We start from the raw sequence: 12,785 nt of genomic DNA, 5'->3' as shown, positions 1-12,785 counted from the left end.
AAGTATTTAATGTGTACTTCCTGATTTTGTTACCCAGAACATTTAAAGCCCATGTACTCAAGGGTCAAGATTTAATAAAATTTACTGCTTCATCTGGGGCTTTCTAAAATAAAACTGACTTAAAAAAAAAAGTTTTAACTGAGAGTGCTTGATTCGGGCCAAGGAGGCAGCAGTTTTGCCCACCATTGCTTCCGTGTAATCAGAGCAAACGAAAAAGGGAAAAAAGCTTCTTAGTATCACTGTGAAAACAGCTTTGACCTCATGGGCTCCTGAAGAGTCCTGGGCATCTCCAAGGGTCCGCAGACTACCACTTCCCCAGGACAACACGTGGCAAGTGGTGAAAACTCAAAAAATATTAGCCATAAGAAGAAGAATCAAACATTATTCTTGTTATTACCATTATTCCTACCACTGCTGATATTACCACTACGGATACCATAAACAAGACAGTGCCCATTACCAAGAAATGTAAAGCTTATTGCTCTTGGATAGCTTTTAGGGATGCAGATCTTTGAAATTAGAAATCTCCATTTAGATTAAAATGATTAATTATTGTTATTAATAGGACATGTACTTACATATGAGACACCTGTTGTTAAACATTTACCCCTAGAGACAGGTAGAGATGGAAACAGCTAGAAAAGACAGAGCAAGAGAGGACTGGGGAGGAGGTCACGTAGGAGTGGAGGGAGAGAGGCTGGAGAACAGTAGGGGCAGAAGAGGACAGAGAAGAGGGCTGAGGGGAGGAGAGGGAGAGACAGAAGGACACACAGGGAGAAACAGAGAGAAAACTGAGCATTCAAGGTAAGGAAAACTTGGCCTGGGACCACAAGGCCAAGTGTAATAATAACTGCTTATGACAACACAATTTGCTGCTTTCAAACACAGCTCCCAGACAACTGAACTGAGGGGAAGCAAACTACACAGCCCAAACCATACCTCTTTGGCATACTGATTATTTTAGGCTGATATTTTTAACAAACAGCACATACAGGAGTCTTTAAAGTGAGTAAAAGTCACCCTTTTATAAGAAACATTTACATGTATAAGGGAAGTCTCCACTTGTAAGTGCCTCCCTCTCTGTAACAGGAAGAGGAGAATGATTGGAAATCTCCAGAAACTCTTATCAATGGGAAAGGCAAGGACATAAATCTGCACAACCATACCCTTGTTTACTGAGCTTTTCTTGGTCACCTCTAATAACCGACTCCCCACCCTAGCATCTTCTGTCTTTAGCTGGAGATGGTATTGAAGGTGGTGGCTTGGGCCACTTCGGAGAGTTACTCAGTTCTCCTGGGTCTCTCCCACGTATACAGTGGATACACATGTTATTAAACTTTTATTTTTCTCCGGTTCATCTGTCTTATATCAATTTAATTATTATTAGGCCAGTCAAAGAACCTAGAAGAGTAAAAGGAAAATGCTTTCCCCTCCACAGAATCCTCAAGTGTTAGGGAGTTTTCTGAAAACCAGTCCTTCAGTAAATACAGATGTTACAAGAAGAAGCTAAAGATGTACACTCAAAAGGTATCTGAAGATATCAAAACACACATGTGCGCACACCCCTCCCCCCCACCTAAGACACATCACTTTGAAAGACTTTACCTCTCAGTGATTAAAGCATAGAGATGAGGAAGAGATCTGCCTTATACACAGATATATATGTGTATAGTCTCATAATACCTTGTCCTTATTACTTCCATCTTGCTGAGGACCAGGGAAAACTTCATCACAAACCAACATTAATCTCAAGTGGCGTACTTTTAAGCCTCATCCTTACATTTGTTCAAAATAGCTCAAAGCTCCTTTTTGGCCACTCCTCTGTTAAGAAACCTCAGTGAACTATCACCACACCTATATGGTTCACTGTCTCTTTCTACTATTTATTTCTTCTTCCATAAATTTTGCTCTGTAAATTGGTCTTATATTTATACAGTGTATCCCCACCAAACAAAGTGGAAAGTTCCTAATTTTGCAGAGAAAGAACTAGATAAATGGCAATGGTAATTCACCTCTGGGTTATTTAGACAGGACTAAATGTTCCAGGGTAAAGATGACCTCTCAGCTTTTTGTTTCTTCCTCTTTTCCCTGCGTGTGCATGCTCACCTCCTTCACGCTCTCTCTCACATACACAATTTTAAGTGTTGCAGGATAAACAGAATACAGTGCTTACTCATAAAACAGAGAATTCCATTATTAACTTTTCTTTTTCTCTCTTGTATTTGTTGGCTGGTGAAATTACCAACCAGCCAGAAACTGTGTTTTAAGGTTAACAGGTGTGAAAAAAATTCATAGCCAGATTCAGGATACCGGGCAGAGTGATGAAATCAGAAGGCCCCTGCTACTACGAACTATGTACAGGGAGACTGAGCAAGTCACTCTGCGCTTCATTTTCTTCTCTGTAAAATGGAGATAAGGTCTGCCTATCCACAGTCTAATGAAGATCAAGGGCACTTCGAAAATTTTAAACACAATACCAATGAATTTTCATTAACATAAGGTAGAATGCTCCCTATGAACAGAAGATTAAATTCTAATTGACCTATTAGTCGGTTGAGAAAATCTTGAAAGTATATTATAGTTATTATAAATGTGCCTAGAATTCATATAAAAAGGTTGAAAAAATACAAAATTATTCTGACAATGAAAACCAGAAAACAGTTATGAACTGGGTGTCATACTGTTCAAAAGCAGCAAATATACAGCTATCAAACATCAACAGTAGTTTAAAACCTCTTAGCATCTGTTATTTCTCCAAGGACTCTGAGCACTGACGCACTTAAAGTCCTGGTGGGACCCGGGAAGAGCATTTGTACTGGATGGACCACTTGTATTGGCTGGACCATGTAAATGTCAACAATGGGTGTGATCAGGCTGAAATAACGAAATATTCCCTTTAGGGCATCCTCTGCTGGTTGGCCACAACCTACCCTGCATCTCCTCTTTCCTGTGAAGCTAGCTGGTGAGAGACTGAGAGGCAGGTGATCATCTACGATGGGATTAAGCCATTGGCCTATAGCGGCGATTCTCAAACTTTAGCACCTCTCAGAGTCAGCAGGAAGGCTTGTTAAAACGGGGATAACTGGGCCCCACCTCTCGAGTGTCTAATTCATGGGTGGGATCCCAGAATCTGCACTTACAGCAAATTCCTACAGGATGCTGCTGCTGCCCCAGGGACCACACTTTGAGAACTACGGGTCTATCACAGGGGTTGGCAAAATTGTTCGGTAAAGGGCCAGATGGTAAACATCTAAGTATCTTAGACTTTGAAGCCACATATGGCCTCTGCTGCCGATTCTTCCTCTTTTTTTTTTTTTTAGCAACACTTTAAAAATACAAAAAATATTCTAAGCTCAAGGGCTATTAAAAAACAACAACCATGACAACAGGACTTTGCTGACCTCTGGTCTGTTGTAGAGAGGGGAGGTGCTTTGTGCTTCAGCTCCTATCCTTGAAGAGCTGAATTCACATGCTGGATATGTACGAGATATTATATCTTGGATGACTTATCTCCCTTTTTTATCTCTTGTTTTCAATGTTCTTTAATAATACTTTACAATTTTCTCCATAAAAGAAAAAAAGTTGTGTATTTCTTCTATCAGATTATTAAGCAGTCTAGAGATTTTTGTGTTGCTACCATGAGCCAATAATGACAAGACTGGCAAACGTTATACCTCTTATATTCCTTGCCATATTGATAACTAGGTTATTTTATACCCAGTAGAATTACAGAAATAATATTGTAGATCACCGTCTTTTTCCTGACACTCTGGGAATCATTTTGAAGGTTCATAATTAACCATGACCTTTGCTGTAGAATTTTAGAAGGCACACTTCAGAGCTAAGAAAGTTTATCTTGTTTGGTAAAAGTTTTGTTTGTTTTTCATAAAGGTGAATTATAGCCAGTGTGGTTTCTGTCTTTACTGAAATAAACATTTTCCCTCATTTAATTTGGTTACTGCAAATATGTTTGTATTTGCTTAAACAAATATAGAAAAAAGAAACAGAAAACAAATATGGCTAGCTAAAGAAGGAAGAGGAAGAGGGAGTGAAGAGGCACAAGAGATGTAAGACACTTTGCAATGTGTATCTTTTTATATAGTTTTGGTTGTGAACTGTGCCCGTTCAAAAATTTCACTGAGAAGCATTTTGTTAACGTGGTAAATTCCTCCGCTGCATTTTCTGATTATGAATTATCTTTGTATTCCTGGGGCTAACAAAAGACCTTGGGCCTTATGTGTATGTGTGTGCCTTTGTGATGGTGGGGTGGGAAGAGTGGTAGAGGTCTGTGACTACCAATTCAATTTCTTTAATAGTCATTGATGCATTTAGGTTTTTTACTTCTCGTTGAGACAATTTTACATGATTTTTCTTTTCTCCAGAAAGTTTTCCACTTAATCTAAGTTTTCTAACTTACTGTGATAAAGCTGGTCATTGAATTCTTATGATTTTTTAAATCTCTACATCTATAATTCTATCTGCTTTTTGTTCCTAGTGTATGTGTTTGCCTTCTCCCTGTCTTCTTAATCAGTCAGCCTAGGTTTGTTTATTTTATTAGTCCTTTCAAAAGGCCAACTTAGGTTTATTATACCTACTATCTTTCTTTCCTATACCATGAATACCTGCTCTTTTCTCCTTCTACTTTCTCTGAATTTACTCGTGTTCATTTTTTAGCTCTTTGAATTGAATCTTTAGCTGATTTTTATTGGGCCTTGTTTTCTAATAAATGAAAGTGAGACCACAGATATTCTCTTGCTCAGCTTTTAAGTATTTTGTAATTTCCATTGTGATATCCTCTTTACCCTATGAGTTATTTAGCAGAAGTAAGAATTACACACATTGCTGGAAAGTTGTTAACCCATGGGTTATTTAGAGGTGTTATTTTAGTTTCCTAACATTTGATTTCTTTTTAAGTACCTTACCTCTCATTTAGTTGCTTAATGGGGGGAGAATATGGTCTGTATGATCTAGCTGCTTTGGAATTTCTGAGACTTCCTTTATGACTTAATATGTGGTGAATGTTTGCAAAAGTTCCAAGAGCACAAATATATATTCTACCCACATAAAGTTACAACATCATATTATACTCTCTATTATCAGAGGCTTGATATTTTTAGACATGTATTAAGGACAAAAATTGATAAACTCTTAACACATCTTTTCCTCTTCTTCTGATTATGAGAACTTTAAAACGCAAAGATAAATAAAGCCTGAGCTGATCCCTTGGATGGTTCATAATCTAGAGAGTTTACGTAAAATGTCCAGGAGTGTAGTTCCACTTTGTTTTTCTTAACATTTTTATTGGAATATAATTGCTTTACAATGGTGTGTTAGTTTCTGCTTTATAACAAAGTCAATCAGCTATACTAGTTCCACTTTAAATGCCATTTTCCTTACACCCTTCCTTTCCAGAGAGGGCAGTTGACAAGAACAATCCCGTTTTTATGTACCTTTACGTACAGAGCTTCCTTCTATTCACTGATCTTCCTGTCCTTGAAATTCTCCTCTCAAAGATCATCTATGATACTAACATTTCCTAGTTCTTCTACTTCTCTAACTACTTTGTCTCCGTCAGCCTAATAAGACGAAGGCATTCTGCAAGGTTAACTGCATAATTTAAAGAAAACAGAGAAAACAGAGACATTTTCAAAATTAAGTTTACCACCAAGACCTCACCAAGGGAAAATCTAAAGGTTATACTTAAGATGAAACAATAATGCTACCAGATAAAAGATCTGAAACTTAAGGAATGATAGATAAAGATATTGGCAAATACATGGTATGTAAGCAACCACTGATATATAAAACAACAATAATCAATTGGAGGAGGGGTGATTTATGGGAAACCAGGTTAGAACTCCACAATGACCATACCTTTTAGGGAGTAGAAAAGAGGAAACACTGCTAACTCATTTTATGAAGGTTGCATAACTTTGATGTCAAAGTCACACAAGAAAAGTGCAAGAAAAGAAATTTACAGACCAATTTTTCAATACAGATGCAACACGCCCAAACAAAATATCAGCTAACTGACTACAGCAATATATTTTAAAAACCTGATTAATATAATTTGCCATATTAACAGATTAAAAGCGAAAAACCAAGTGAACATTTCATCAGATACAATGTGTTCAATAGATGAAGAAAATGCATTTAGTAAAATTCAACCCTCAACTGTGATGGGAACAAAACAACAAACAAAACCCCAAAACTAGCAAAGCAGGAACAGAAGGAAACTTCTTCATTTTGATAAAAGATATCTACAGAGATCGTGTTCGGGGGTATCTCTCTAAGACCGGGAATAAGACAAGTAGGCTTTTATCAATGCTTCAATTCAACAGTGTTCTAAATGTTCCAGTGAGTATAAAACAGAAGCACTTAAAGCTCTAAAAATTGCAAAGTTAGAAAGAAAACTATCATTATTTCAAGGCGATATTTTTGTCTACATAGAAATACAACTTATCTAGAGATAACTTATTGAAATTAATAAGAGTCAGTAAGGTTGAGTCCAATATTAATGTAAAAAAAGTCAAATGTACTTTCTATAAACCAGCAACAATCATTTAGAAAATAAATTCTGAAGAGATACTGTTTAAACCACCACAAAAATAAAACATATAAAGTATCTGGAAATAAACTGAACAAAAATGGGTTAACCTTTATGGAGAAAATTATAAATCTTTCAAGAAAGAAGAGTTCAGCAGATGGGTATACCAGGTTCTTAGAAAATTTAACCATGATGATGTCAAGTCCCCCAAAACTGATCTTCTGATTTCACATGATTCCACTCAAAATCCCAAAAGAGGTTTTGTTTTGTTTTTTGGGGGTTTTTTGCAAAAACATGATAAACTGATTCTAAAATTTATATGGAGGAACAAAGGGCCAAGAAGAGCCTGAAGAAGTGATTTTCATAAGCAGAAACCAAATGGCCCATAAAGATATGGAGAGATGCTCAAACACACTGGTACTTAAAGAAATGCAAATTAAAACCACAATGAGATATCCCAACACCCCCATCAGATGGGCAAAAATTTAAAAAAACACTAACAATGCCAGATTTCAGGGTGTAGAAAAACAAGGACACTCAAAAAGTGCTGGTTAAAATGAAAACAGATGCAGTCAGTTTGGAAACTAGTTTGGCATTATCTAGTAAAGTGGACCGTGTGCCTATTCTACTACCCACCCGTTTCACTGTTGGCTACAAACTAGAGCAGCAGTTCTCAAACTTCTTGGTCTCCAGACCCCTTTTACACTCTTAAAAATAACTGAGGGCTCTAAAGAGTTTGTTTGTTTATATGGGTTATATTTACTGGTAGTTACTATATTAGGTATTATAACAGAAAAAATTTAAATATAAGGACACACGAGCACACATTCTGTCATCTGTCAGAGCAATATCATCACATGCCATGTAACCTCTGGGAAACGCCACTGTATGCTTGTGAGAGAATGCCAGTGAAAAAGGAAAATGATGTCTCAGTGTTATTATGAAAATAGTTTTGGAGTCTCAAGCCCCTTGAAATGGGCTCAAGGAACTATAATTCCTAGACCAACTTTGACAGCCACTGCCCTAGAGAAAGTCTAGGCACCAGGTATATCTAAGAATGTTTATAGTAGCATTGTACATAATAGTAAAATCTAGAAAGAACCCCAAATCCATCAACTAGTATTTTCATTCTGTGAGCTACAACACAGCTATAAAAAGGAATCAACCACAGTATGAATGACTCTTGAGCAACAGAAGAAGCAAGTCATGGAAAAAAAAAATATTCAGCTTTTATTGATATTTCAAGTTCAAAAAAGAGGTAAACTTAATAGAGTACTGGTGAGGAGTACGTCACAGGTGGTAAAGCTAATGAAAAGCAAGAGAATGAGTAACGGCAAATGTAGGATAAGCAGCTGCCTTGTGAATATCCGGGTTGAGGATACCCACAAAGTTCTTTTTCTTTTGTTGAATAGTGAGTACAAGGGTGTTTATTTCATTCATGTTTTATACATTTTGTACATAAAAGATATTTCAAAATTAAAAATAAGAGGCCAAAAAAAAAAAAAAAAATAAGAGGCCAAGACAAAACAAAAAGACTAGAAAAAGTTATTGGACGAGACAATTATTAAACTTAACAGCAATGGGAGAAACTACAAAGGAATGGATAAGTTTGAATACATTCAAAAAAGGAAAAAAGTCAAAGTGACATAAACAAGAAAAGCCCAAAGCAATTTTAAAAGCCATACTAAAGAAAAAAAAATTTTAAACTACAAATGGATGTAAACATATGAAAAGAAGTTTATTCTCATTAGTAATCAAATGCAAACAAAGAGGCATGAGTTAAATGGTCCTAAGGCTGTGCTGAGACTAACACTTTCATATGTGCTGGTGGGAATGAATCGTGGTGCAACTTGTATGGAGGAGAATTAAGCATACATATGAAGTATCTTAAAATATTCACACTCTTCAAACCAACAATTCTACTTCTACACATGACTCTTAAGGAAAAAATCTGAACTACTGTGCAAAATATTGTATTAACAAAAAACTGGAAAGAATCTAAATGTCCAAAAGGGACTACTTCAGATAAAACATAAGAAAATTCTCTTTTATTTAAAAAACTGAATATTAAGTAGTAATGTAAAACGTGGCTTACTTCGTAATATGGGGAAATAAGATCATGTCAATAAAAAAAAATGCAACACAGAAAAACTACATACAGAATGACCTTTTAACTATTTTTTTTAATGTATAGAAAAAAAGGCCAGAAAAAAATGCACCCACTGTTAGAAGAGCTATCTCTGGATGATAAGCTTATGGGAGATTCTCCAGACTGTTTCTGGTATCACCCAAATTTATTTAAATGAATTCATATACTTACAGAGTCAGAAAACAAACCTAAAATTACAAAACCCACAAACCTCTCAGTTGCTCTTAAACCTCAATAAAGAACAAATGCATCGCTTTGGTGGCCAAGGCTCTCTACACTATATTCCCACTGTTTTTAGGCAGGTGTGCTTACCCTCCTTAAGGCTCATCAAAGCGGACTTCCTATGGCTTCCCGAACAAGCCCCACACCTTCTCACTTAAGCATCTCAGCTTGGACTATTTGAGCCACCTGGATCACATTCTCTACCTAGCCGAATTCTAGCATCTTCCAAAGTTCTTGCGAAACACCACCTTTTCTAAGAAGTTTTTTCTAACTCGGTGCTAACCCAGTCACCCCCACTAGATGTGATTTTTTCCTGCTCTTTGACTCGTACAGAAATGATTTTAGCACTCATTCCTCTTGATAGAGTTGTTTTAATGACTCTACTAGATTGCAGTAGTTCAGGAAGGGGCTCTATCCTTCTTCGGCTCTTTCTCTAATATTGACACAGCTTCCCAGAATTAAGCACATAGTAAGTATGTGAGGAACTGAATACATTATTGTCACAAGGGATTAGTCTCTTTCCTTGGCCACAAGAAGGAGGAACAGAGAAGGGAAAATGTTTCTCAGCCGAGACTCAGCATGAAATTTCTTACAGAAACAATGAGGACAGAAACAGTAGTAGTGCTACAACAATTATGGACTTAGATTTTATTCTTTTTGCAGCTACAAATCTATCCATAATTGGTAACTTAATTTCTGTGGAAACAAAAACATGTTCGGAATTCCCAAGAACCTACTCCCCAAAGAGGTGTTGGAGTACAGCCAGTGTGTAAGGCAACATACTTGCAAATAATAAATATTTTCCTTTAGGAAAAACATCATGTTTGCTTAAGTCTGCCTTAAGCCTCTTCTGAAACAAAATATTGTTAACAGTAAGAGAAAGGGGAAAATGAAAGACAGAGGAAGGAGGAAAGTGGATGTTTCTCAACACCTAATTTCTAAAAAGTAAACTTGAAAGGGAGAACACAGGCAAATCAAAAAACCCTTTTCACCACTTTCCTACTCTACCTTTACCCAGTGCTGTATTTCAGGAAACAACTGAAACTTTAAGGGGAGAAAGTCTTTAAAGAATTTTTATTTTCCTTTCCAATGCAAGTCTTTAAATTAATTAAATTAATATTTGCAATGGCTATGCAGATAACTGACCCACATACATTCACACATACCCAGGTGTGACAAAACCCTCCCTATACTTAATGCCAGACAGTGCTTTACTTTGAAATAACACTGGTCTTTAGGAGACATTTTGTGAGGGCTGCTCTTTGCCAGATTTTGGTGGGGGGGGGGGAGACGGTCAGAACAGCTCTTAATCTAGACTTGGACTCATCTTCATATGTATGTATTTAAGCATTGCTATATTCAATCAATGACTATGTATTCAGAGCTAAGTATACAGAGGTGAGTCAGACCCTGCCCTCAAGGCCCACAGGCTGCCCCAGACCCACAGACATTCTACTGAAGGAAATGAACAATAAGGAAACAAATGAACAGGGAATTACAGGTTATGGTAAGAGCCGTAAAGGAGACAAAACAGGGAGGCTACTTAATAATTGGCAAAGGCCTCTCAGATACATGTAAACCAAGATGGAAAAGAAAAGAAGAACGTAGCCATGCTCACTCCCTATAAAGAGCCTTCCAGGCAGAGAGAAGTGGAAAGGTCCCGAGATGGAAACAGACTCAGTCCATCTGAAGTGCATAAAAGCAGCAGTGTGGCTGGTCATGTTATTCAAACTGTGGGTCACATTTGCAGGTTGAGATGTCAACTTTGTGGGTCATTGTATCAGGGAGTCATAGGTTTTCAGCATAAGTATTCTTTAATGAACTTTTGCTTCAGTTATGTGTGTGCATGTGTGTACTAAGTTACAACGTATAATACGTTTCTTACTGTGGGCAGTGGTGAAATCTGTACTAAGCAAGAGGAGTAATAACAGATGAGGATGGAGCTCATCCAGCTCGTGCATAAAAAGATTACTAGAGTGAATTCAGAAGACCTGAGCACCAGCCCCGGCCTAGCTACTAACACTAGGGCGTTTGAGCAAATCACTTCATCTCTCTAGAGCTCACTTTCTTCACTGTAAAAATGAGAAGGTTGGACCAAGATGACCTTCAAGATCTTATCTATCGCTAAATTCCATGACTATATCCTGCTTCCTCCCTCGGGCCTAAGTAAATGACCATTAGGGAGCACTAGCTCATTAGGTCAAGTTCTGGGTTACTTCTTACAATGTTATAAACCATATAGCTCTAAGAGTTACATTTCTACAGAAAGCAATTTTAGAATTCTCTCTTTACTGGAACCAGCTGTCTTATTAGAAATGAGATCTCTGGGCTAAAAGTGAATCAAGTGCTTTTGCAACTCTCTGGTACAAAGTTTGGAATGTGAAGAAAACTGACAGGGAGGGATGAAAAGATTTACTGACTAGGTTATTCCGAACAGATTTCTTTATTTGTTCTAGGTTATTAACTGACATACCATCTAGGGCAGTCTAAAGCTGTAGGGAACCTCCGCTCAGCACTAAAGTCAAGATGTAGAAGCTGAACTTTCACATAACCAAAAAGACTACTGAGGAAAAATACTGAGAGCCTACTATATGCTAACCCCATGCTACACAGTTTGATATATGCCTTTTCATTTAATTCTCCTAACCTAATTATTCACATTTCACACTTATGGAATCAGGGGCTCAGAGAAGACAAGCAAGCTAGTAAGTGGCAGGATCTGGATTAGACTACTTATTCCATATTTATAATACATTATCCTGCAGGCTTCTGAAAATTACTGTAATCTTTAATTACAAAGATTAAATCATCAGTTAAATACTGGACTACTCAAGTTATCTGTGACATCTGGACACAGAACGTTCACCCAATAAATCAATTCTGGACTGACAGGTACTTTGCTACGTACAGTGTGGGATGAAAAGATAAGAACTTGCTCCAGCACGAGAAGGCCTACTTCGTGGGGAGCCTGCTGGGTTGTAGGAAGTGGAATTAGGCAAAATGGCCGAGGAATTCAGATCCCCAATTAAGCACACGTGAGTAGTATTACAGCTGTTTCCAGGTTCATTTTCTCGATTGTTGCTGGTGAAAGGTCATCAGAGGAACAGTGTCACCTGAGCCGAGGGCCTAACAAGTGTCCTGCAAGTTCCATAAACTCGAGACGCTCAAAACACTTCCAACTTACATTAACCCTTTAGGAAGCAATGGACGCATCACTTGCCCAATTGGAGCAGTGTCCTTGCCATATTACGGAAAGTAAAACCTGGGAAACGTGGAGGGCACGGTCCCTAACTCCGTGAGGATCGAAATGGTCCCTAACGCCTCCCACAGAGACTCCCGCAAACACCCCAGCAAAGTTGGGGACGCTCATTGCACACCTGCCTCAACACCGAGATTGCGGTACCCACCTGTCACATACTCAGCTTCGAACCTCCGTCGCACGTCAGAGATGAGCTTGGCTTTATTCTGGGCTTGATACTATAAGAAAGACACGAAGGGACGCTTAGACATTACGCGCACCATCCCACTTCCCCGCAGCCCAGCCCACCTGCACCTGGGCGCGCGGCCCCCGGGCCTCAGAGGCGGCTTCGGGGTCCGAGTTGGAGGGGCTCGGCAGCGGTGCGGTCCGCTCCTCACCTCGGCCATGGTCGCGGTCGTGGACGTGATTGCAGTTGCCGTCGCCACTTCCACGACTGCGGTCCGACTATCTCATCATAGGCCAAGCCGGCCCGGAGGTAAAGAGGGAAGGGCGGGAGGTGGAGGCGGTCGCGTGACAATGGAAGGCGGGCAGCAGCGCCGCCACGCCGCCCAATCCGGCGCGGCCGCCTGGGAATGGAGGCGGGACCAGGCCCTCAACCTGGCTTCCCA

The 12,785-nt window shown here is 38.6% G+C and overlaps 1 protein-coding gene across 3 annotated transcripts in view; it reads right to left on the bottom strand.

Annotated features, from left to right (window-relative positions):
* Positions 1 to 12,687, bottom strand: part of MOSPD2 (motile sperm domain containing 2) — a 61,250-nt gene extending 48,563 nt beyond the window's left edge. The window contains exons 1-2 of one of the 3 annotated variants that reach the window (XM_082375757.1): positions 12,555 to 12,687; positions 12,326 to 12,395 (exon numbers count right to left, since the gene is read on the bottom strand). In XM_082375757.1, coding sequence (XP_082231883.1) covers positions 12,326 to 12,395; positions 12,555 to 12,563 — 79 coding nt within the window. In that variant the 5' untranslated portion in view covers positions 12,564 to 12,687. The remainder of the gene's footprint in view (positions 1 to 12,325; positions 12,396 to 12,554) is intronic. The other 2 variants (XM_082375759.1, XM_082375758.1) reach the window with 2 other exon arrangements.
* Between the last annotated feature and the right edge of the window lie 98 nt (positions 12,688 to 12,785).

Source organism: Balaenoptera borealis (assembly GCF_965194805.1).
Source record: "Balaenoptera borealis genome assembly, chromosome: X".
Lineage (NCBI taxonomy): Eukaryota > Metazoa > Chordata > Mammalia > Artiodactyla > Balaenopteridae > Balaenoptera > Balaenoptera borealis.
The sequence above is the reverse complement of the archived record's forward strand: the minus strand, read 5'-3'. Positions and strand labels throughout refer to the sequence as shown.